At 39.2% G+C, this 23,817-nt stretch overlaps 1 protein-coding gene across 2 annotated transcripts; it reads left to right on the top strand.

The window, feature by feature from the left end:
* Positions 1-404: 404 nt before the first annotated feature.
* COQ10B (coenzyme Q10B) lies at positions 405-17,496 on the top strand. 2 transcript variants are annotated; one of them, XM_022567316.3, is made up of 5 exons: positions 417-804; positions 5,693-5,842; positions 10,083-10,275; positions 14,880-14,981; positions 16,394-17,496. In XM_022567316.3, the coding sequence occupies exons 1-5, from the start codon at positions 683-685 to the stop codon at positions 16,559-16,561; spliced, it is 735 nt and encodes a 244-aa protein (XP_022423024.1). In that variant the 5' UTR covers positions 417-682; the 3' UTR covers positions 16,562-17,496. The 2 variants fall into 2 exon arrangements, with proteins under 2 accessions (XP_022423025.1, XP_022423024.1); XM_022567317.3 differs by lacking the exon at positions 5,693-5,842 and having other exon boundaries at positions 405-804.
* The last annotated feature ends 6,321 nt before the right edge of the window (positions 17,497-23,817 follow it).

The following is a 23,817-nucleotide window of genomic DNA, read 5'->3' as shown; positions in this document are numbered from 1 at the left end:
AGGGAAACCCAAACCATACACGGACACCAATTAAAATGTTGGCCACACAGGAAGAAGGCAAATAGAACTGAGCCTCTTCCCTAAGGCCGTGACCATATGGTGCCCTCACAACAACCTCACAGTAAGCACGTCAGGTAGTCATTAACAGCAAGACTGATGGCCAGACTTCGCAGCCGGCAAGCATGGCGAGTCCCGCCCAGCACTCACCGGTTTGGACAGTTACATAATCAACAGCCAGAACCTCGGGCTTCCTCCCGCCCCTGGGCTGGCATCACGTGGCAGGCCTCGCGACCGGAAGCCGCACCCAAGAGAACCGCGGCAGTTGGCGAATCCGGGGAAGAGTTCCAGCGCGGGAGGTGAGGTGAGAGGTCACGGTGGTTCTTACGTAAGGGGCCAGAGCGCGCGGCGGGAACTGGAGACCCGCCGGCGGAGAGGGGTGCGTCTAGGCGGCCCTGCGCTCCCTTTGATTGGCCGGCAGGATGACGAACGCATTTACAGGCGGCCCTGCGGTAGTGGGAGCGTGCGTCAGCTTTGCACAATCGGGGAAAGAGAAGGGGCGTGTCTGACCGCTCAGGGGGCCCGCCGATTGGCTGGATGGCGGCGGCGCCGGGTGGCCAGGGCCGCCGGAGGAGGGCGGTGCCGTGGGCCTGGTCCCGGCTTACTGGCGACCGGTTTCAGTCAGATGATAATGGCAGCTCGGACCGGTCAGAGGGCCCTAAAAAAGGTGGTCTCGCGATGCCGTCCGAAGTCGGCGGCAGCGGCCGGAGCCCCGGTTCCTGCGCAGGGGCCTGCGCGGAACGTCAGGTAATGAACAACTCGGGCGCAGCGGCGAGGGTAGTTTTCAGCCCAGGCCTGCTGAGCAAGGGGACTGGGGGCATTTGGGGTGGGGCAGGCGGACCGGATGCGTTTCCGCGTCTCTGGAAAGAAAGGGTCTCCTGCCTTCTCAGGGCCGCGCGTTTCCCCCCACCCCCTTGGCCGGAGGCTCGCCGGCCTGTCACGGGCTCCCGGTCTTGTGTTTGTGATTCGCTGCCCTCGCGAGAGGCGGTGAATCATCCGCTGAGCGACTTTGAAGCAGCTGATAAAGCAACTCGGCGGGGGTGCCTTTGGGCTCTTCCGGCCTCCTCCCCATGGCTTACGGCTGCTGCTCTCGGAAAGTGATAACTTTGCGGCGCAGGAGTTGCGGGTTGATGGGCGTGTGGGAGTTTGTGGCCTGGCAGTAAGGCCCCCTTTGTTCCCCCAGCGTATCCGATGGCCAGACGTGCTTTCCCAGTTTCTGGTAGCGGTCTTTGCCCCCGCCCTTTGGTGCTTGCTAAACTAAACCGAAGCCGGGGACTTGGATTTTTTTCCATGCCATTGTAACTTAGAAGTCCTGTAACCTTGAACCAGAGTCTGCCTTCGATTTTCCTGGTTGGTTCTTTTTCGGTAGGTGATGGAGGTGGAGACACGAAAGATTCCATACTTCTACCACTTAGTCTCCTTTTATTAATGCCATTTTAATAAACTATGCTCGAAAATTAAAGTTAACGTTTAAAATTAATTTAGTTGTAAACTACGGGGTGGAGGGAGAAAGCACAAATCTGGTTGACCTCCAGGACATTTAGATTCAGTGAAGAATTTTTTTAAATACCAACAACCCAACCAACTCCAAATCCTTTTAGACATTTATTGGTTGAAAAAGTTTTAAGCAGAACATACTGTATCATGCTTTAGATCTGCTTGTATTATTCTTATAAAATGCTGGCTTGCAAATAAACAAAACTAAAAATTGCTTTAGTGATCAAATTAAGGCTTAAATTCCAGGATAAAATATTTACTGTTTATGATAATGAAGAGGGAGAGAGTTTACGAGTTCATTGCAAGGCTGAAGCATTAACATAGATTCTGGCCTTTATTGTAGTAGAGTATTTGGGATGTAGTATTGGAAGATTAGTGACCAAAAAACTGTCCTTCATCTGGTCCAGTTTTCATTTCGTGGTTTAACCATATATACGATTGTATGGTTCTCGTATTGCAGTTGAAGACATATTGTTCTTGATAATATGTGAAAATAGATGGGCAGTCCAGGGCATTGTAACCATAGTATGCAGACCGATCAGAAAACGCCTGTTAACTTGCTTTAAACACAGGCATTTCCCTTATGATTGTACTCAGATTGTGTGTTTCTTTTTCGGGGGATAGGGGGACCGTATTACATGAACCTGGTACAAAATTCAAAACCATATACAGTGAAAAGTAAGTTTCCAAAACACCCAGTTCACCTCTTCAGAAGCAAGGGTCTTATTTTTTTTTTTTTTAATAAAGGTTTATCTCAGATGCTGCTTTTTCTGGTCTGATTTATCAGAAAATTGTTCATAATTGTGCATAGTATCTGCCACGTAAGTGGCTTCCAATAATAGATAAGAAGGTATCTATACGAAAAGTAAGCGAAATAGAGAAAACTGTTAAAACAGTTAAAGACATCTAAAGAATGTCTTAGAAGGGAAATGGGTGATTAGGCATTTTGAACACCAAGCTTGGTTTTTATAATCTGTGTGGCTACCAGAGATTCTAAATTATATTTTGTGTCCTTTTTTTTTTAAAGGGGGAAGCTAAATTAACTGCCTAATTATTATTAATTTTTAAATTTTATTTATTTTTGGCTGTGTTGCGTCTTCATTGCTGCGCGCGGGGCACGGGCTCTAGGCGTGCGGACTTCAGTAGTTGTGGCACGTGGGCTCAGTAGTTGTGGCAGTCGGGCTGTAGAGCGCAGGCTCAGTAGTTGTGGCGCACAGGCTTAGTTGCTCCACGGCATGTGGGATCTTCCTGGACCAGGGCTCGAACCCGTGTCCCTTGCACTGGCAGGGGGATTTTTTTTTTTTTTTTTTGCGGTACGCGGGCCTCTCACTGTTGTGGCCTCTCCCGTTGCGGAGCACAGGCTCCGGACGCGTAGGCTCAGCGGCCATGGCTTACGGGCTCAGCCATTCCGCGGCATGTGGGATCTTCCCGAACCAGGGCACGAACCCGTGTCCCCTGCATTGGCAGGCGGACTCTCAGACACTGCGCCACCAGGGAAGCCTGGCAGGGGGATTCTTAACTACTGCGCCACCAGGGAAGTCCCTGCCTACCTATTTTATTTCCACTGTTCTGCTTCATTCAGCAGAATAACTGTCAGTCACTTTTATTGGCATAATTCCACTTTAAAGCAAACTCTATAGCTTTACTCAAAAAAATTACAGTAGGCTTTTAAAAATATTATCACTGCCTTTAAAATTCACATAACATCATATTTTTAAAGATCTTTAGGAACACATGACACCCTTATTCTCTCTAGGAGATGAATCTATCTTAAAAGAGACTTAAGTTCATTCATACAGTTCATATGCTTGATTCTTTTCCATAGTCATGAAGCATTTAGCTTAACTATTTTCATTGACCTTTCTTTCATTACCTTTGGAATGAGTGTACCCAATTTTTATAAACAGCTTTAATTGTTCAAAAGTTTTTTCTTGTATTTTTGGAGCCATAGTCTCAAGTATCACCTTTTATCTTCTGGCTGAATATCGCCAGTTTCTTCAATCATTCTTTAACTTGATTTTCTATTCCAGCCAAACTGTAGGGTCTCAGTGTCCTTAAAGAAATTTTATTTATATGTAAATCATATCTTATATAAATCAAATTTCATATGTGAGATTTCACCAGGCCACTCCATTACACTTTTAAAAAGTAACTTGAAGATGCAATTTAATGAAATATTGCTCTCTTACTTGGAACACTTCAAGAACATCTCATTGAGAATAAATTCCAAATTGCTTTATCCTCACCAATAATCCCCAGTATGATCCAGCTCCAACCTGTCTCTCTAACATTATTTCATGGTGCTCTCCCCCGGCTTGCTATACTGCTGTTACACTGTTAGTCTTTTTTAGCGTCTGGATGCTGCCACGCTCTTCCCCTAGTACCTGAAATGCTCTGTATCTACCTCTCCTCCCACGTACATACACACATGTATGTGTGAGAGAGATTTTATATATATGTGCACACGCATTTATTATGTACATACATATCTATTAGAATGGCTAATGACTCCTTATCCATTATTTCTCAGCTGAAATACAACCTCAGAGGACTTCCTGGACCACCCTGTCTAAAGAAGGTCCTAATTACATCTCCCCACACCCATTTCTATTTTAGTGATTCTTTTTTGAATCCCCAACTAGAATGTAATCTTCATGTTTGTTTTATTCACCATTATATCCCTAGTGCCTAGCTCAGAATAGGCGCTCAATAAGTATGTGAACTAATAATGCACGAATAGTAGTGTAAAACAGTTATGCAATAATCTTATTAGAATAAAGGCTGAAAACATTTAGGTGAACAGAAGCATATCAGGCATCTGTATTACAAAGCACCCAAACAGTTAACATTCTAGTTACCTTGACATATGTTTTCACATATACACATGGAAATGGAGATTGGAAGGTAAAAGATAACTGAGCAGCAGGTCTGACAGGGCCACCAGATATCCAGTGGGAGAGCAAGACCTAATTTCAAATCTCATAGAGTAGATCAGAAATTAAGGAAACCCCTGTGGATCCAGCTGGGAAAACAAGCTGAGTAGATGAGTTGAAAAATGAATGATGAATATCCTAGAAAGCCTAGGATAAGAATACGTTGTAAAACATGACTGCAGACTAAAAGCCAACTTCTGGGAGAGATACCTTTTCTGTTAGAAGCTTCTAACCATAACTGTAAGCTGGTATTTTTAGTTTCTTTTTTTTAAATAAAATTTATTTATTTTATTTATTTTTGGCTGCGTTGGGTCTTAGTTGCAGCGCGTGGGCTTCCTCTAGTTGCAGCAAGGGGGGGCTACTCTTCGTTGAGGTGTGTGGACTTCTCATGGCGGTGGCTTCTCTTGTTGTGGAGCACAGGCTCTAGGCGCATGGGCTTCAGTAGTTGTGGCATGTGGGCTCAGTAGTTGTAGCTCACAGGCTCTAGAGTGCAGGCTCAGTAGTTGTGGTGCACAGACTTAGTTGCTTCACAGCACGTGGGATCTTCCCGGACCAGGGCTTAAACCCATGTCCCCTGCATTGGCAGGCAGATTCTTTTTTTATTAACATCTTTATTGGAGTATAATTGCTTTACAATGGTGTGTTAGTTTCTGCTGTATAACAGTGAATCAGCTATATGTATACATATGTCCCCATATCCCCTCCCTCTTGTATCTCCCTCCCTCCCACACTCCCTATCCCACCCTTCTAGCTGGTCACAAAGCACTGAGCTGATCTCCCTGTGCTATGCGGCTGCTTCTCACTAGCTATCTATTTTACATTTGGTACTGTATATATATGTCCGTGCCACTCTCTCACTTCGACCCAGCTTACCCTCCCCCTTCCCCCTGTCCTCAAGTCCATTCTCTACTGCGTCTTTATTCCTGTCCTGCCCCTAGGTTCTTCAGAACCTTTTTTTTTTTTTTTTAGATTCCATATATATGGCAGGCAGATTCTTAACCACTGCGCCACCAGGGAAGTCCCTTTTTAGTTTCTTTATGGTGCTTTAGAAGCTTTCGTGTGTGTGTGTGTGTGTGTGTATTTTTTCAGGACTATTCTAAGGTTGCACAGTCTTCTAAAGTATGATTGTTATTTTACAATCTCTATAGTTTGTGTTTTCTCTTAATTGTCAATGTTACTCAATCAGGTACTTTTTGTCTTTTTAGATATTTAGCTTCCTGTGGTATACTGATGAGCAGAACTCTTCCACTACATACCTCAGTTTTGCCTAAGGAGATATATGCAAGAACTTTCTTCAGAATTGCTGCACCATTAATAAACAAAAGAAAAGAATATTCAGAGAGGAGAATTATAGGGTTTGTATAAAATAATAGTTGTACTAAAAGAGCGTGTTCACAATTTTCTATGGAACATCATGCCTCTTTTTTTCTAGATTCTCTTCTTACAGACTAAGCTCTAATTTTCTAGCCCTTGCCGTTTTATAAATATTTGTTGAATGTAGTCATGTGGTAACTCTATAGGATAGATTTAAATCTTGACATTTAAAGGAAATTATTAGACTGTTTATGACCTGCATTTTTTGTACACGGTTCTTTTTTATAGTGGCAACATTACTGATATGTTGAGCCAGATATGTCTGTATAGCTCCCTCACATACACACATACCTAGGTAAGTACATATAAACATGCTAAGAGGCCCCTACCATCTAGAGCAGAGGTTGGCAAGCTTTTCTGTAAAGTGCCAGTTAGTAAATAGGTTTGTGGACCATACTGTCTCTGTTGCAACTACTCAACTCTGTCACTGTACCCCAAAAATAGCGATAGACAATATGTAATAAATGGGCCTGGCTGTGTTTTAATAAAATTTTATTTACAGAGCCACGCAGCAGGCCAGGTTTGGCCCCTCATCTAGGGGTATAGAGAGTCTGCAGATCTGCTAAACCAGAAATCAAGCAGTCCTTCATATGGGAATTTCTACAAGGGGGTCTTAATTCCCAACAGACCATTAAATATTACATGAATTCTTCTAAAAGTACTTTTCATTCATTTTATTTAGTTGCTTTTTCCCTTCTAATTTTTCTGCAGTAAAGAACTTTGGGCATACTCATAACTTTTGTCACATAATTGACCGTTATTACTGGATGGTCACTGTATTAGTTAAGGTAATGCTAGCAACCATACAGGTAAAACCCAAAAGTTTATTTCTTTCTCATGTAAAGTTGAAGTGGGTATTCCCAATCCATGGGCAGCAATCCTCGAGTAGTGATTCAGGAAGCCAGGCTCCATCCAACTTGTGACTTTTGTAATTCCTTAGTCTTCAGAGTCTCTTAAAAAGATACACGTGGTTCTTAATCATATTGGTCTGGAAGTGACACCCAGTGCTTACTCTCAGATATTATTCGCAAGAACTAGTCATGTTACAGCTATGTAATTGTAGCCTCCGGGTGGCCAGCAATTATGCCACATAAAGCAAGTGTAAATACTTGGATAGGTAGACATCTTTGCATCAGCTGGCATCTGTTGAAAAGAGACATGGCAACAAAAGGATGAGAAATCAAATAGTGAATTGGTCTGCTTTCCTTTTGAATCAGAAATATAACATCTTCCTTTTACTGTGTACTTGCCATTTGACAGGCACTGCTGGGGGCTCTATATTTATTGTTTCATTTAATTCTCACAATAGCCATGTGAACTAGGTATTATTCCCATTTTAGAGATGAGGAAACTGAAGCTCAGAGAGATTATGTTGTGTCATGACTCCTAAGCTTATTTTTCCCACCATATTTACTTATTCTTTCTTGCTTCCTTATTCTTTCTCGTGTTAAAATTCTTTTTATTACAAATTGGTCTTATCTAATGATCTCCGTCTTCCCCCATATTTGACATAAACACATAATAGCTACCATTTATTAAGTGCCTAGTAAGCATTGTGCATTATGCTAAAACTATTTCACTTAACCCTTAAAAGAACCCTGTAGGGACTTCCCTGGTGGTCCAGTGGTAAATAATCCACCTTCCAATGTAGGGGACGTGGGTTCGATCCCTGGTCAGGGAACTAAGATCCCACATGTGGCAGGGCAATTAAGCCCGCCACCACAACTACTGAGCTTGCGCGCCTCAACCACAAACTACAGAGCCCACACACTCTGGAGCCCGCGCCACAACTAGAGAAGAGAAAACCCATATGCCACAAGTAGAAACCCGCACGCCACAAGGGAGCACCGCAGTGAAAGATCCTGCATGCCGCAATGAAGATTGGACAGCGAAATAAATAAATATTAAAAAAAAAAAAAAACCACCTGTACAGGTATTTTTCAATTATGGATGAAGAAAATGAAGTTGAGAGGTTAAGCAGCCTAGCCAGGGTCACATGACTTACTATGTTTTAGAGTTGATATTTGAACACAGTACTTTCTGACTACAAAGTCCATCCCCTTGACTGCTATGCTATACTGCTTTCTTAGTCAGTGCAGACTACTTTTATGACAATTAGCTTCCAGGTTACCAGGTTTCATACTTCATGGGACTTATTTTGGCATTTATTTCCCAATGTCTGAGAACATGGGGAGGGTAGGTTTATTTCCCCCCCTCTGCTGTGGGCCTCATTTCATGATCATAAAGATTAAATATGTATAAACACTCATTCTGTCATATTCCAAAAATACCCTTTTAAACTTTAGAATGTGGTTGTTTACTATATCATTTTGAGGTGAATTATGTTTTAACAGTGTGAGTCTTTATAACCAAGAATTATATGTGTCTGGTTCTCATTCAGTTGTCTTTTACTTGCATCCACAATGTTTTTGTTGTTTGGTTTTTCATTTAAACCCTGATGGTTTTTTGTTGTATTTCTATGTATTTTGCATTTCTATGCTACTGTTTTCTACTTGTTAGTATAGGAACGATATTAATTTTTATATATTTCTCAACAGGCTACATAACTAAATTCTGAATTGATTAGCTTCTGATTTGATAGTCATATCACCTGCCAATTTATAATTTTGCCTAATTCTTTTCCACACATGTGCCTCATATTTCATGCTCTGATTTAATTATTTTGACATACTTTCAGAAAAATGTCAGATAACGATGATATACAGCACCTTTGTCTTATTTCTAACTCCAATAGGAATGCTTCTGGTATTTAACTATCTGTGGAGGGAATCATATAATGTTTTTGTTTTGACTAATTAATATGGTTATAATAATATAATTCTTAGTATTAAACCATCCAAACATCCTTAAATGAGTTGCATTTGATTGTTGTATTTTTTAAAAAATATATTGCTCTATTATATCTGCTGATATGTAGAAGTTTTGCCACAGGTGATGTGGGTTTATAGATTTTGTTTTTTATGTGCTTTGTGAGGCTTGGGTTTGCAGATGTTATGCTGGCTCATAAAAAGAATGAGAGGTTTCCTTTTTTTGTGGTATAGAATAGATGTTTTTCTTAATTACAAAATCATCACATACTTGTATAAAAACTTAACAATTTAGAAGTATGTATACTAAAAGACTTAGTCTATTTTTACTCCTACTTCTTTTTCCTGAATTAACAACTGGTAATTGTTTAATCTGTATCCTTCTAGGACTTTTTCAATGTGTTTTCATTACAGACAGTCTATTAACATAATTATTTTCAGGAAAAAAAATCCCGAATGTTTAAAATTGAGGAAATATAGTATACACTTAAAATATTTCTCAAATAGATAATAGAATCATATATATCCCGTCTGCTTTAGTGTGCCTTTTTTCACATAGCAATATATTGTAAACCTCTTTGCTCTAAAGTATATGGTTGACCCTTGAAAAGTGGGGTGTTTAGGGGGTGCAGACCCCCACACAGTAAAAAAAATCTGCATACTGCTATTTCTGTCTCCAAACGAGGAATTGTTAAATGACTCACCCAAAGGCAGGAAGCTGATGAAACAGTTTGGATAAAATCAAGACTCAAAAAATAAAATAAAATAAAATAAAATAAAGACAAACCCTAGTTTTTTTGATTCCACATATTGTGATCTCTAATTGAACACAAACTTTCCCTCACATTTAATTTAAAGATCAGTAAAATGAAAATACAGGTACTAAATTTACTGAAAAAACTTTGTGTATAAGTGGACCCACACAGTTCAAACCTGTGTTGCTCAAGGGCCAACTGTACATCTGATCTTAATCCCTTTGGATAACTGATAGAGTTCCACAGTATGAGTGTACCATAATTCATCAACCATTTATTATTAAGCAATTATTAATGTTTATCAACCAAATAAACATTTAGGTTGCTTCTAGTTTTTTTCTCTCAAAGTCTCAGTTTTTAAATGCTGGTTACTAATTAAAATTTTAAAAACCATATCTGCAAGCCAGATTCAACCTGTGGTCTGCCACATTGTAAGCTCTGCTATAGACATATGTTTAGCTCCCTTTTATCCTTTTATTTTCTGTGTTTTAAAGACATTCATCCCAGAGTGTGGTTCTATATGTGTGCCAAATGATTTATTGCCTCATACATAGTAAACCTTATTCATATTCAATTTAAAGTGTACATATACCATATAAATAGATGCAGTTAACACCTCTCCTTTTTTTTTTTTTAAGATATTCTATGCAGGAAATGTATGATGTAGTATCAGGAATGGAGGATTACAAGCATTTTGTTCCTTGGTGCAAAAAATCAGATGTAATATCAAGGAGATCTGGATACTGCAAAACACGATTAGAAATTGGGTTTCCACCTGTATTGGAGCGCTATACATCAGTGGTAACCTTGGTGAAACCACATTTGGTAAAGGTAATGGTTTTGTTTTTTGTTGTTTTTAAATATTCCTCAAATATTATGTTAAATGGGTTAAAGTATAATAGCATTAAGAAGACTTCCCTAAACTAATAGGAGGAGGGAAAAAACAAACTATTGTATCTCTTAAATCATGTTATTTTACACAATATTAGCATTATTCTTTCCAAATAGAAATTTAACTAGAACATGGAAATTAGAAGCTTTTTCTTTTGTCCTTCTGTTGAGGACTATTGACCCACAGGAAGGATTTGGCCGCACAAGTGAGAAATGTTTTAATACTTGCACTACTTTTTCTTAAGTTAAGGAAGGGAAAGTGGTGAGAGGATGCAGAAAGGTAGAAAAGATATAAATGTGGAGAACATAAACATTATTGAAGTCATCCTGCCATGTACCAGGTACTGAAATGCCAAGTGTTGTTGCATGCATATATTAAGCATCTTACTCTTCTCAGAGGAGGGTACACATTTAGAAAAGGTACCCAGACTTCAACACACAAAAAGGCAGAATTCCATAGAGTAATGCCCATTTCTTTTGAATTTCTAGATGTGATGACCAAAGACTTTCAAAGCTGCATTGTGTTTTGTGCTCACAGGATTTAGTGGTGGTATCATTTCTTGGTAATTGGCCAGAGCTAAATTCCTTCGTCACCTCTTTGTCAGGCATTGAGGAGGAGCAACTCTCATACCAGAAAGAGTATACTGTCCAGTGAAGCTAAGACCTTGGAGTCCATCCTAGTCGCAATCTCAAAACTTCAACTCCACTTAAAAGACTGTGCCCCACTGTGGGACTCTGTCATTATTACGACTGTTTTCACCTGTTTGCCTCATAGTTCTGGAGTTTTCACCTACTATACTCCACTTAAAATAGCTAACATATTGAGCTCTTTATAGTGCTTTACTTGAATTACTCTTCACAACAGCCCTTTGAGATGCAAATTTTATTCTCCATCTTATAGTTGAGTACACTAAGGCCTAGAAGAGTTAGATAAGGTTACACAGCCAAGACTCTAGTCTGTCTGACAGCAGCAAATATCTCTGTAATCTTAAAATTGAGTCCCCTGACCTCAGTCTCTTACCATTCAGACTCTCATAACTTAGATCTTAACATATCCTGCATCTAACTAAAAGAACTCTAAAGTCTCATTTTCTCCTCCTGGCTTTCTTTCCTTCCCTGGCTTCCATGAATGAACCATATAGTGCTTATTCCACAGCCCTGTGCCTTTGCATATTGTTCCCTCTTTTACCTATAATGGAAATTCCTTGCCTGTTAATCTTTCAAATTCCAACCTGCTTTCTCCCTTTCCTTTCATATAGATGACTAGTTCTACCTCAGTGATTCCTCTGGGCTTTGCACGTGCTTTATTTATTTCTCTTATCACTCTGTAGTGTAATTTCTTTCTTCATTTGTATTTCGCTTGACAAAATCGAGCTACTTGAGAGAATGGGAGATCCTCTTTTTCATCTCTGTATCCTCAGCACCAGTACTACAATGACAGGAGTCATGAGGCCTCTTTGTTTATGAAGTTCTCACTACTGTGTTCTTGGGTTATTGTAGATCCACAGATGTTCATAATAATTTCAGTAACTTTTAACACTGCCAAGGAGGGAGGAAACTATTTTTTTGAATTATAATAATATGTATTAGATAGTCATTGCTATCTCAATTTTATGAGGCTTAGGGAAATTAAGAGCCCTACACAAATTCATACTGTGTGTGTCTGATTCCAAAACTATTTTTCCATTAAAATAAGCTGTCTCACTTAGTGTGCTAGTTTATTGTTTAAAGACATATTTGAGAATAACACACAACTCTCTATGTTCAGCTTTCAATTTTCCCTGGGTTCAGGTTCTGGATTTTAATACCTGATACACATATGTGATATATAATAAAAATTATTATAACTGAGGAAGCAGCAGAAGCCATGTGACATTTTCTGTGAATTGTTAGCTGCCCCAAATGTGCCTGTGACTTAACATGTCAGTGATTCTAGTCTACCTGAATCTGTAATGGCCAGAAACCTTCCTACTGTGTTCAGTATCTCTGTTAGGAATGAGATCTTTGGCAGTATTGTCCCTATCAAAACGTACCAATAGTCTGGGAGGATCCCACGTGCCGCGTAGCAACTAGGCCCGTGAGCCACAACTGCTGAGCCTGCGCATCTGGAGCCTGTGCTCCGCAACAAGAGAGGCCGCGATAGTGAGAGGCCTGCGCACCGCGATGAAGAGTGGCCCCCGCTTGCCACAACTAGAGAAAGCCCTCGCACAGAAACGAAGACCCAACACAGCAAAAATAAATAAATTAATTAATAAACTCCTATCCCCAACATCAAAAAAAACCAGTAAAAATCCATGGGTCCTTGAGCTGGATTATTGATATGACTATAGCACTGCCACATTTTGTGAAAAAGTCGTCAGAGGAAGGTGCTATATTATAGTGATTATTCCCAACAGCTGTTTCTCCTTCACTATTAAATTTCCTATAAGCTTCTTATGTGGTTGTAAAGAAAGGTGGAATGCATTATCTTAAAGTTGGGTAATTTAAAAAGTTTAAAAAAATTAAAAGTAAATAAACAGGGGCTTCCCTGGTGGTCCAGTGGTTAAGACTCCAGGCTTCCACCGCAGGGGGCATGGGTTTGATCCCTGGTTGGGGAACTAAGATCTCACAAGCTGTGAGGCATGGCCAAAAACAAAAAAAGTAAATAAACGAAGTTGGATAACTGAAACAATACGGTTTTATTATAGACTTTTGATGGTTTTAAAAATTGGATGGCCATTATTGAACTATATATAAAGCCAAACTCTTTGAAGAAAATTTTTACTTCTCCCCAGTGACTTAGCATATCAGCTATTAAAGTAGTTAGTATTTTAATGACTTATTTTATCGTGTCTAAATAAGTTTTAAAACATTCACTGGTTTCCATATTAAAAATTAAAATAATATGTTCTTTTTATAAATGTGTAAATAGAGCATATCTTTTTAAATGCATTTTAGTATGGATGCAGTTTATAATGATTCTACCGTGTTACCATCTGATAATTAATTCAAAAGGGTTTAGATGAAGAGGAAGTGAGGAATAAACTGCAAATGGATTTTTAGCTCTTTAGCCCCCAGTTTGAACCATCTTTAGAGAGATCCAGATATAGTCAGAGAAATAATCCTATATTCTGTGTTTAGGTAGGCTATAGCTATGGGAGAAAAAATGACTGTTTACTTGGGGGAAACAGAGTTTACCTACGCAGGTCCTTATTTTGCAATATATTTTGTAGTGTGTAGCCTCAGGAGAGGGACAGTCTAAATTCTTGAGGGGGATAACTTATCCAAAAGAAAGGGGGTAGAGGGGCTTGATCATTTATCGGCCCCAGGATTTGCCAGAATTGCTGAAAACTTAAGGCTTAATTGAGGAGGGGAGTGTAGACTGAAACAAGAATTTAAAAAAATAGCCTGCTTCTGAGGGAAGGTGATAGATATTCTTGAGGTCAATTGTCTACTAGTATAATAAGGCCCAGATGGCATCTTAGGATAGTAATAAAGAAACTGAACTTCTTTAAAGTTTTTTTGTTTGTTTGTTTTGCGGTATGCGGGCCTCTCACTGTGTGGCCTCTCCCGTTGCGGAGCACTGGCTCCGGACGCGCAGGCTCAGCGGCCATGGCTCACGGGCCCAACCGCTCCGCGGCGTGTGGGATCTTCCCAGACCCGGGCACGAACCCGTGTCCCCTGCATCGGCAGGCGGACTCTCAACCACTGCGCCACCAGGGAAGCCCTAAAACTGAACTTCATTCAAGGTCATAACATGTTCTAACAATGGACTAGTAACTATGGTTCTGGCCACCATTTTTCACACTGCAGGAGGCAACTCTTTAATGGGTCTCAACCAACATTTTTTAATGATATAGAATGGGAAATGTCAGGATGCACTGCACATAGTATTACTGTGTATTATGTTTCAGTGTGTACACACACATGTAAAATAAACATGAGCACAGAAGAGAGGTCAGAAAGCAGTGGGTCAGGGACAAGGGTCAGGGCCACACTTTCAGGAAAACTGGAACCATAGAGGCCTCTAGAAATAAAGAATAATGAGTTAGGGAAAGACTGAATGTGATTGATAGAAAATCTTTGAGTTGCAAAGAAGAATTATAGAATTGTTCTAGGAATCTGTGCCAAATGCCTTACAAATGTTAAATTTAGCCATCTCGTACTGATGGTATAAGACAGGCATTATACTTATTTTACAGATTAAGGAAATACAGTACAGAGAATTAACTTGTTCAGGATCACTTATAAGTGGCAGAGCTGGAAATAAACTTGCAGGTAGTCACTCCCTGTTTTGTTGTGGGAGGAGAACTCTAAGTATCACAGTGGGTGACAGCAGTGGAAGAGAACAAGTGGCAATCTTGGGGATCCCAGGAGAAAGGAAAATGGCTTATATTGGCCAGAGATCACTTCCTAGTACCAAGCTAACAATGAGATGTTTTTGTCACCTGTGGTCTGACCTATAAAAATATTTACTTCTCAAAGAAATCATCTTCAGTTGTAGATTCTGGACACAATCCAAATGGTATTTTAACTGTGGCTTTATTTTTTTCATTTTGTTCTAGGCATCCTGTACTGATGGGAAGCTCTTCAATCATTTGGAGACTGTATGGCGTTTTAGCCCAGGTCTTCCTGGCTACCCAAGAACTTGTACTTTGGATTTTTCAGTAAGTCTCTCATAAAGCCCTCTATTTGTTCCAAACATCAGGTGAAGTTGGTAAAGAAGGAGTAATCCATTTTTATTAGAACCCAGATGTCATAATTAATAACCTACGTGCATAGCAATTACTGAAAGACATTTTTTAAAAAATCTCAAATTTCTGAGTATTGAATACCTTTTTCTGCACTTTTTTTTTTTTTTGCACTAATTTTATAAGAAAAAATGCTAGGGGAATTCCCTAGCAGTCCAGTAGTTAGGACTCTGTGCTTCCACTGCAGGGAACATAGGCTCGATCCCTGGTTGGGGAACTGAGATCCTTCATGCTGTGCGACGTGGCCAAAAAAAAGAAAAGAATGCTAATGACCCTTTCTCTTTTTCTGTTTTATTCCTTGAAACCTTGAATAGTCATCCCTTCTCTATTTTCTAATTTTTACAAGTCCATAGATTATAAGACACACGCAACTAAGGGTTCACGTGCCACAACTAACGAGCCTGCAAGCCTCAGCTAACACCCAGCGCAACCAACCAACCAAATAAATAAATATTTTAAGAAGAAATGGTTATAATTTTGAGTAAATTACTGTATGCTATTCTCAGCTCTTAAGTTGCTTTCATCACAAAATTGAAAATGCGACAGTTGGGGAAATTTGAATGAAACCTCTCTAGATTAGATAATAGCATTATTATCTAGTAATATTAACTCCCTCTGTTAATTTCTTGGTTTTAATTGTACTGTGATTATATAAGACATTGAAATAGGGGAATCTGGGTGATGGGTGTATGAGAAATCTTAGTACTGTTTTTGCAACTTTTTTATAAATCAAATTATTTTAAAATTAAAACATTCAGAAGTTAATGGATATTTAAGGTCCTTAAGATATTATTTCTTAAACTGGATTGCCTTGAATTCTGTCTTGAGGGGATATAAAGTTAGTTCTAAATCATTGTCTACTTTAAGATTGAACCACCTTCACCATCTATTTTGTGGGTTAATCTCATCTTTCTGCTACTACTTCTCATGGGAATACCGTATCAGAAGGATCACTTCCCTTATTTACTTTTGGGAGGTAAGGTAGCTCGAAAAGGGGCATATTAATAAGAAGGCAAAGTGATAAACATGGTATTTAGCAAAGCTTTTTTCCAGGTTTCTTTAACTTAATAAAAGCAGACTCTTTGCCCCAAAATGAGATTCATTGGCCTTGTTTACTTAAGCTTATTGTTTAGCCGTTGTTGTGCTTACTGCAGTAAACAAATCTCCCTCTTCTGAGGGATGTTAAAATCTCATCTAGATAGACCCATAGAGCTCTGCCTTAGGTACTGGGCCAAGTAACACATTTCACAGTGTGAACACCATTACCCTAAGTGGAGATTGAGTAAAAGCAAGATCTTTCTAAAATAATTATTAACATTTTCCTACAGATTTCTTTTGAATTTCGCTCACTTCTACACTCTCAGCTTGCCACATTGTTTTTCGATGAAGTTGTAAAGCAGATGGTAGCTGCCTTTGAAAGAAGAGCATGTAAGCTGTATGGTCCAGAAACAAATATACCTCGGGAATTAATGCTTCATGAAGTTCATCACACGTAAAGAGAAAAAGGAAATGGTCACCTACTTGTAACTAGTTTATTCACTTTTAGGAAGTACTTTCATCATTTGCTTTCAGAAGTCAGAAAGCAGTTGTCAAACCGGCTTTGATTATAAACCCGTACCATTGAAAATTTGCACTTGGAATATGGAACCACGTGTACATAGAATTCAATCAAGTGTAATTCAGAGTAATATGTATATTAGCATATTTACAATAATGGGATGTCATCACTATTGCTAGAATACTGACATCACTCTTCTGAACAGAAATTGAAACTGTAAATTTAAACCTTTTAGTTATCACCTCACCTGAAAGAGGTTGGTTGAGATACTCATGCAGTGTGTATTATATTAACCATATCACTTTTAAGTTATTAAATTCAGACTATTTATAACTTATTGTCTTAGGGTCTGCCTCATTGGTTAGAATATTTGAGTAATCATCAGATGTTTAAAGTAAAAACTTTGACTTAAAAATACTGTTAATGAAGGTTCCCTGGCACTTTTCTTATTTTTAAATTGTTCTTGTGGGTAGTAGTAGATAATTCGCTGTTATACTGAGGTTAGCTTCCAGATAGTGATTTTTTTTTTTTTTTTGGTGAGTGGTCCAGAGTTTTAAGCTACTTTTCTCATAGTTTGCAGCCCTCTCCCCGGTACTTCGACTGCTCTTTCAAAAATGCTGTTTGCGTGTCAAATTTTGTCTACAGCAGTGGGCAGTACATGAGGATAATAAGTTGGTGTCCAATTTTGTCTACAGCAGTGGGCAGCAGATGAAGATAAGTTGGCTGAGATGTCTCCAGCACCGTGCATCCTTATTTTCTATTTATTGTGTGTACTCACTTTCAGTCATGCATTTCAAACTGATATTTTTGTAAACAAATCAATGTAAGGACTGAAGTGGTAACTTAATAAAGTTAATTTGTTTATTTTTTGTACAGTTATTTTGGTTATTGAAATGTCTTAAAATACTTTGACAGAAAAAAATCTGGGCAAAATTCAGTCTTCCTTTAATCAATATTGATTCCCTTCCCTTCCTTCATTCCATACCCAACAACCCTCTGGCATTAATTACCCTTCCCTTGTTTCCTCAGATCAGCAAGGGAACTTACTAGTTCGTTCCCTACATGAATGCGTGTTTGCATCAATTTGTTCAGTAAATCTGTTGTGAGTAGCTGCTCTCTGCCACGTGGTGGGTATACAGTGGTGAAGGATTCTTACAGTCTGCTCACATGGAGCTTGATTATGCCTTCACACAGGTAAAGTATTTTTCCACGTATAAATGAGGTATCTTCCCAGAGCATAAGTAGTTTGTATATAATTATGTACCTTTGGGGACTTCCCTGGCGGTCCAGTGGTTGAGACTCTGCGCTTCCACTGCAAGGGGGCGTGGATTTGGTCCCCGGTCAGGGAATTAAGATCCCGCGTGCCGAGCGGCACAGCCAAAAAAAGAAAAAAAAAATTATGCACCTTTTAAAAAACAAAGTTTTTTTTTAAGTGGCAAAGATAAGACCCCAGATATTTTCTCTTTTTCCCTGTACAGTATTACTACACTTTTAATGGAAATAAGAATTTGTACTTTACCACTATTCTTAAAGTGCCATAAGTAGACTTAGGTTTAGAATCTAACTTAGTGGTTGGGTGTAACTGGACTGGTATTATGATAGTATGTACATGGTATTTTGGTTAGGGAACCCAGGAATGCCCAAATATTGCCTTGACCTAGCCATCCCTTTGACCCATGAGGTTCCCTAAGTATTGTCAGAACACAAGTCTTGGTAAGTGGTAGAGACAAACCCATGCATTCTGGCTCAAATATGTATGCTCTTGTGTTTGCTCTGAAGTCTGTGACCTGTGGACTTAAAATTTGGCATCTGTGCTTTCCATATCTTAAGAGGGAAAACACCACCACCTTTATAAACCTCTTGAATTGGCATCTGGTCAGTGAAATCTGAGGGGAAGACTGATGGGATAGGACTTGATAGATAAGATTTTTATCTCTGTGGAAAGAAACTTCTCTTCCTTGGTTTTTGCCTGGTTGCGTGAGGATGTGAAGTTTGCAGCTACATCTGCCATCTTTTCACAAAAAGGGAAGAGGCAATGATTCCAGAAAAGCCAATTCAGAACCCTAACATCAAGGGTTGAATGAACCAACCTTGTAGTGGGCACTTCTGGTTACATGAGATAACAGACCTCGAGTGTCTTAAGTCACTTAGAGTTAGGTATTCAGTTACTTGCAGCCACCCTTTCATCCTGCTCCAATCTGAACTGGTTGCTCTCCATGCTGTTGCTGTTGTGCAAGTGTAATTCCCTAATCATCCTAGGATTTCCCTTCACCTCTCTCTTCTTGGGGTTCCTGTTTCCTGGATCTTTGGCTTCCTTTTTATTTTTTAACTCTCAAAATGCTGAGGAAATCCTCTAGTGGCTTCCTAAGAAAGGGTGAGTGGGAGCTAAATTTTTAGAATCCCTGAGTATCTGAAGATGTCATTGTTCTATATTCACACTTGATTGAGTATAGAATGCCACATTAACAATAATCCCTCCCATCCCCCATAATTTGAAAATCTGATTTCATTGTATTCTGGCATCTGGTGCTGCTCTTGAGAAGTCTGATGCCATTCTTATAACCAGTACTTCGTTTTAGCATCCTTTTTTTGGTCTCTAGAAGCTTTTAAGATCTACTCTTTAACTTGGGTAGTCTAGAAATGCATGCTGATCGGTCGTGTTGCCCTGTCTTTTATTAATTGTGCAGGGCAACTTACAGATCCTTTCAGTCACAGGCTCATTTCTTTGAGTCCTGGGGAATTTCCTTCAATTATTTGTTTGATAATTTCCTCCTATCCATATTCTCTGGTTCTTTAATTCAGGAATTCCTGAGTATTTAGACATTTTATTTCTTGTATTAAATCTGTATCTTCTTTCCTCCTATTTTCCATCTGTTTTTCTTCTGCCTTTTAGATTTCTTCAATTCTGTCTTTCAGACCTTTCAGTTAATTTTATATTTGCCATAGATTTAATTTCCAAGATTTTTTTGGTTTGTTTTCTAATTGTTCCTTTATTTCATAGCTTTCTTCTTTTAAGGAAACAAGATCTCATCTTTCTTAAGATACTAAGTTTCCCTTAGGCCCCTTCTGGGTTTTGCTATTCTCACATTGAAGGCTTCCTCAACTGTCTAATGGTTCTTGTTTGTCCGTTAATATTTGAAGGCAAGTTACTATACGGTTTACTGGAATTAAGAGGGGGCATATTGACTGGTGAGTTTCACTGTGAGGTGACCGGGTGAGCCAGCCTTTTCACTGGCAGACTCCCCAGATGGCAGAATCTAGAGGTCTTTTTTCACAGTTTTCCTACATAAGGATTCTATCTCTTGCCCTAGAGAAATATGGGGCTGGGAATAGGAAGAGGGACAGATGGAGTAGAAATAATGCCTGGCTGTTGGCATTCTGAAAGTTTAGTAAGGGACTGAGGGTCTCACAGTTTGGAATGTAGGCTTTCCCTTAATCTTTTAGGTCCCTCTCTTACCCCAGCTCTCTGCTCTTTCTGGTGTCCCAGGCTGAGGTTCATTCCTATTCAATTTCCACAGAGACTTAACTGTAGGCAATAGTTACCTGGTGGTGTGGGAAACGGGAGGAGACCTAGGAGTCCAATATCTCAGTAATCCTTCAGCTAATTTCACCCTCGTTTCCACTCCCACACTTGGCCTTACCTGATTCCCTAGACTCCCAGTATCCAATGAGTCCAAATGCTAAATCTCTGGGGAAGTTCTGTGGTACTAAGTACCTTGTTTCTTGTATTCCTTCTTCAGGTTCTTAGGTTTTAATTATATCAACTCTAAGTCACATCACTTTTCCATCAACTTTCTAACTTCCTATAGATCCACTGATATCCCTCATCTACTCCTTCCCCTCAGTTGCCCTGGAATTCCTTACGTGTTGGTAAGGACCATTCTTTGAGTTTGTTGTTTTTTTAAATGTCAGAGGGGCTTTGCAGCAAGGGGTAAAATACTTTTATTTGTACCTTGTTTAATGTCTTATTAATCTATGAATTTATTAATGAAATTTCTTTTAAAATTAAACAGCATTTCTCTAGATATTCACATACTGCTTATATAACTGATCAATCTGAGTGTATGAAATTAAAATAAATTTCCCTGAACATTTAAATATTATAGATTCAAAGACTTCTAATTAATTAAAATTGCATTTAATTAAAATCGCAAATTCAATATATCAGATTCTCTTGAATGTCTTAAACGTGTTGAGACAGAAAACCCCACAGTTATAATGATATAGTAATAATATTTACACACAAATGATATGAGTGTTACTATTTCAGCTTCTTATATTTATTATTTCTATTTCTCCTGAGGTTGCCTGTTTGAGAGTTTTTTATATCCTTCTGGACATTCAGTATATTAGTTAGACTCAAGAAGACACCATCTTAGACCAGCTGAGGTTGCAGGATGTTGGTAACCGACTGTTAGATTCTTGGTGAGGATGTGTAACCTGGCAGCACAGGCCAATGTGATTCTGAGCCTTGAATCTTAGGGTGAGTCCCTTCTTTTTTTGTTTGTTTTTTGGCTGTGCCACGTGGCTTGTGGGATCTTAGTTCCCCAACCAGGGATGGAACCCTGGCCCTCGGCAGTGAAAGCGAGGTGTCCTAACCACTGGACCACCAGGGAATTCTGTTTGTTTTTTTTTTTAATTGAAGTATAGTTGATTTACAATGCTGTGTTAATTACTGCTGTACAGCAAAGTGATTCAGTTATATATATATATATACATACACATTCTTTTTTTTAATGCTTTTACATTATGGCGTAATCATAAGATATTGAATATAGTTCTGTGTGCTATACAATAGGACCTTGTTGTTTATCCTTCTTTTTGTATCAAAACTTGTTACATCATGAGGTTCTTACATCCTTTGTGTTTTAGAGATTTTAATGCTTAGAAACTTGGTATCTTTCCTGGAAATGAAGTACTCTTCAAGTTTTGTGTGGTTGTCAGTACCTAACTTGTGTTGTGATATTTTGACCCGATTTGTCAGTATAAATAGAAAATGTCTCATGAATGTATCAACATTCATGAGGTTCTTGAGTTCAGCTCCAATGTTTCATTCTTTGGGAGGTTAACTTCAAATTTTAAATTCTGGGGAATTTGGAAAATTTATTATCTTAAAACCCATTTTTGGATGTTCTTTCATTTGATTATTCATGACCAGTGCTAGTTGGTTACTGGACTCCCCTTCTACTGATTATGATATGAGACTACCAATACTGCTCGTTCTTCCTACCCTTGGTTCAGTTCCTACTTTCTTTCTTTGGTTCTCTATTATTTTACTCCTTCCTGTCTTTACTTGTATAGAAACACGAATATAATCTATACTTTATAAGCAGGTACATACTTATATATTCTGGCTTCGTAACATCAGTAGGGCATTAAACATACAATATTCACTAGTTTATATTGGAAGTATCTTTTTCTAGTCTTCATATTCACTTCCTTCTTTTGAATATCATCATGAACTCCTGGCTTTGTTCTAATTCACTATCATTATTTGTTATTACTGACACTCAAAATGTCCTAACTTGGCCAGTGGAAACCCTTTGGGTTAGTTTAAAAAAAAAAAAAAAAACTGCCCTGGATATTTTTGAAAGTATTCTTGCTGTCAGGCAGCGACAGGGTGTTCCAGATTCATCCTGATTTTTTTTCTGTCTCAAGGCATGGACTCCACTGCTATTCAAAGAATCCTATTCCCGTTTGGTGGAAACCAGTATTAGAGACAAAAATCAGGTGCTACGGATGTGCCCAGGAATTGGTGATGGGCACCAATGCTGTCAATGATATCGTTAGGCCATTTTTTGGTGACAAAGATAGAGATCTTTTTTCTTTGGCTGCGTGTTGCGGCTTGCAGGATCTTAGTTCCCCGACCAGGAATTGAACCAGGCCCCTGCAGTGAAAGCGCTGAGTCCTAACCACTGGACCACCAGGGAATTCCTCAAAGATAGAGATCTTTGAAGGCTACTAAATTCACCATGGTTATCTTCAATTTGGTAGTTACTATACTCCATTTTTCTTAAAATTTTTGGTTTCATCAACCACTTACTCCAATATAGACAGTCCCTTATATTTAACCCAGTTCGAGAATCATCAGTTCAGAGATGCTCTTGTTTGCAAGGACCAGAGAGATACCTCTAGTCATGTGCCCCAAGACGTGTTTTAGGTTTGAGATTGATTCTCTAACACTTAAGCCTACCTGGAACTGCCCAGACTGCAGTCGAAAAAATCTATTTTCTCAACTCTTTTCCTGAAATAGCAGGATCTGACTTCATAGTGGCATTCCTTTTTCCTTGATTACTCCTTTATCCATTTTTAAAGCAGATCTGGCTGTCTTTATAAAAGTTCACCTCCATGGTCAGGGCTAAATATTGGGTGTGTTTGTGTCCCCTCCATGCCCCTTTTCTCTCTCAGGCTCATAGATTTGTAACACACTCCTGCAAAAGTTTTGCCTTGAAAAGCCTGTGCTGTTCAAATAAATCCTTCTCGCTTTCACAGCAAGGCAATTGGGACCTGGACATTATATTGTTATTTTGTGTGGTTTCCCAAGGGATTTCCATGAGTGCAGGTTTCCTGAGATCTACCATTCCTGCTTCCTCACCTAGTCACTAGCATCTTTAGTCTTGACCAAATTGTATTTGAAGGAACCATCTTGATCCTTGATACTCTTGCTCCTCTCTGTCTCTCCAAAACTGCCATCACCTTGTGCAGTTATTCTAGTCAAAGGGAAAAGGGAATTGCCCCATTTATCTGTATTGATTTCTCTGGCTACAGCTTTCGGGTTTTTTAAAATTGCCTAGATCCTGGCTTAGGGGTTCATTCCAGGCTTGTTCTTTGGTTTAAGCTCTTCAATTAAACCCTGGTTCAAATCTGGGGTCTACCACTTAATAGCTCTGAGACTTTGTGTCAATTACTTAACCATTCAGAGCCTCAGTTTACTAACTGTAGCACAGGCTTGATAAGTAATTCCTAATCCAAGTTTGTTCTAAGGGTTAAAATAATCCGAGGACTTAGCCCAGGGCCTAGCACATAACACCTAGTAAATTTTCCTCTCCTGTTAATCTCTTTAGGCTCCAGTCATTCTCTCTGATCAAACAGCAACCAGGAAAAAAAAAAAGCACCTAGAAATCTTTCAAGTCCCAGTGTTTCTCATTTCTTACACCTATTCTTCTACTCAGTTCGTTTGGCCTTTAAAATACA

Source organism: Delphinapterus leucas, chromosome 8, assembly GCF_059928025.1.
Source record: "Delphinapterus leucas isolate spDelLeu-1000000601 "Yukka" chromosome 8, BTC_Dleu_Yukka2, whole genome shotgun sequence".
Lineage (NCBI taxonomy): Eukaryota > Metazoa > Chordata > Mammalia > Artiodactyla > Monodontidae > Delphinapterus > Delphinapterus leucas.
The sequence above is the reverse complement of the archived record's forward strand: the minus strand, read 5'-3'. Positions and strand labels throughout refer to the sequence as shown.

Bases quoted from the DNA above. Each gene is read 5' to 3' on its own strand.
- COQ10B (XM_022567316.3), top strand. From the start codon at position 683: ATGATAATGGCAGCTCGGACCGGTCAGAGGGCCCTAAAAAAGGTGGTC. The intron at 805-5,692 runs GTAATGAACAAC...TTGTCTTTTTAG, and splicing joins GGGCCTGCGCGGAACGTCAG to ATATTTAGCTTCCTGTGGTA. The intron at 10,276-14,879 runs GTAATGGTTTTG...ATTTTGTTCTAG, and splicing joins TGAAACCACATTTGGTAAAG to GCATCCTGTACTGATGGGAA.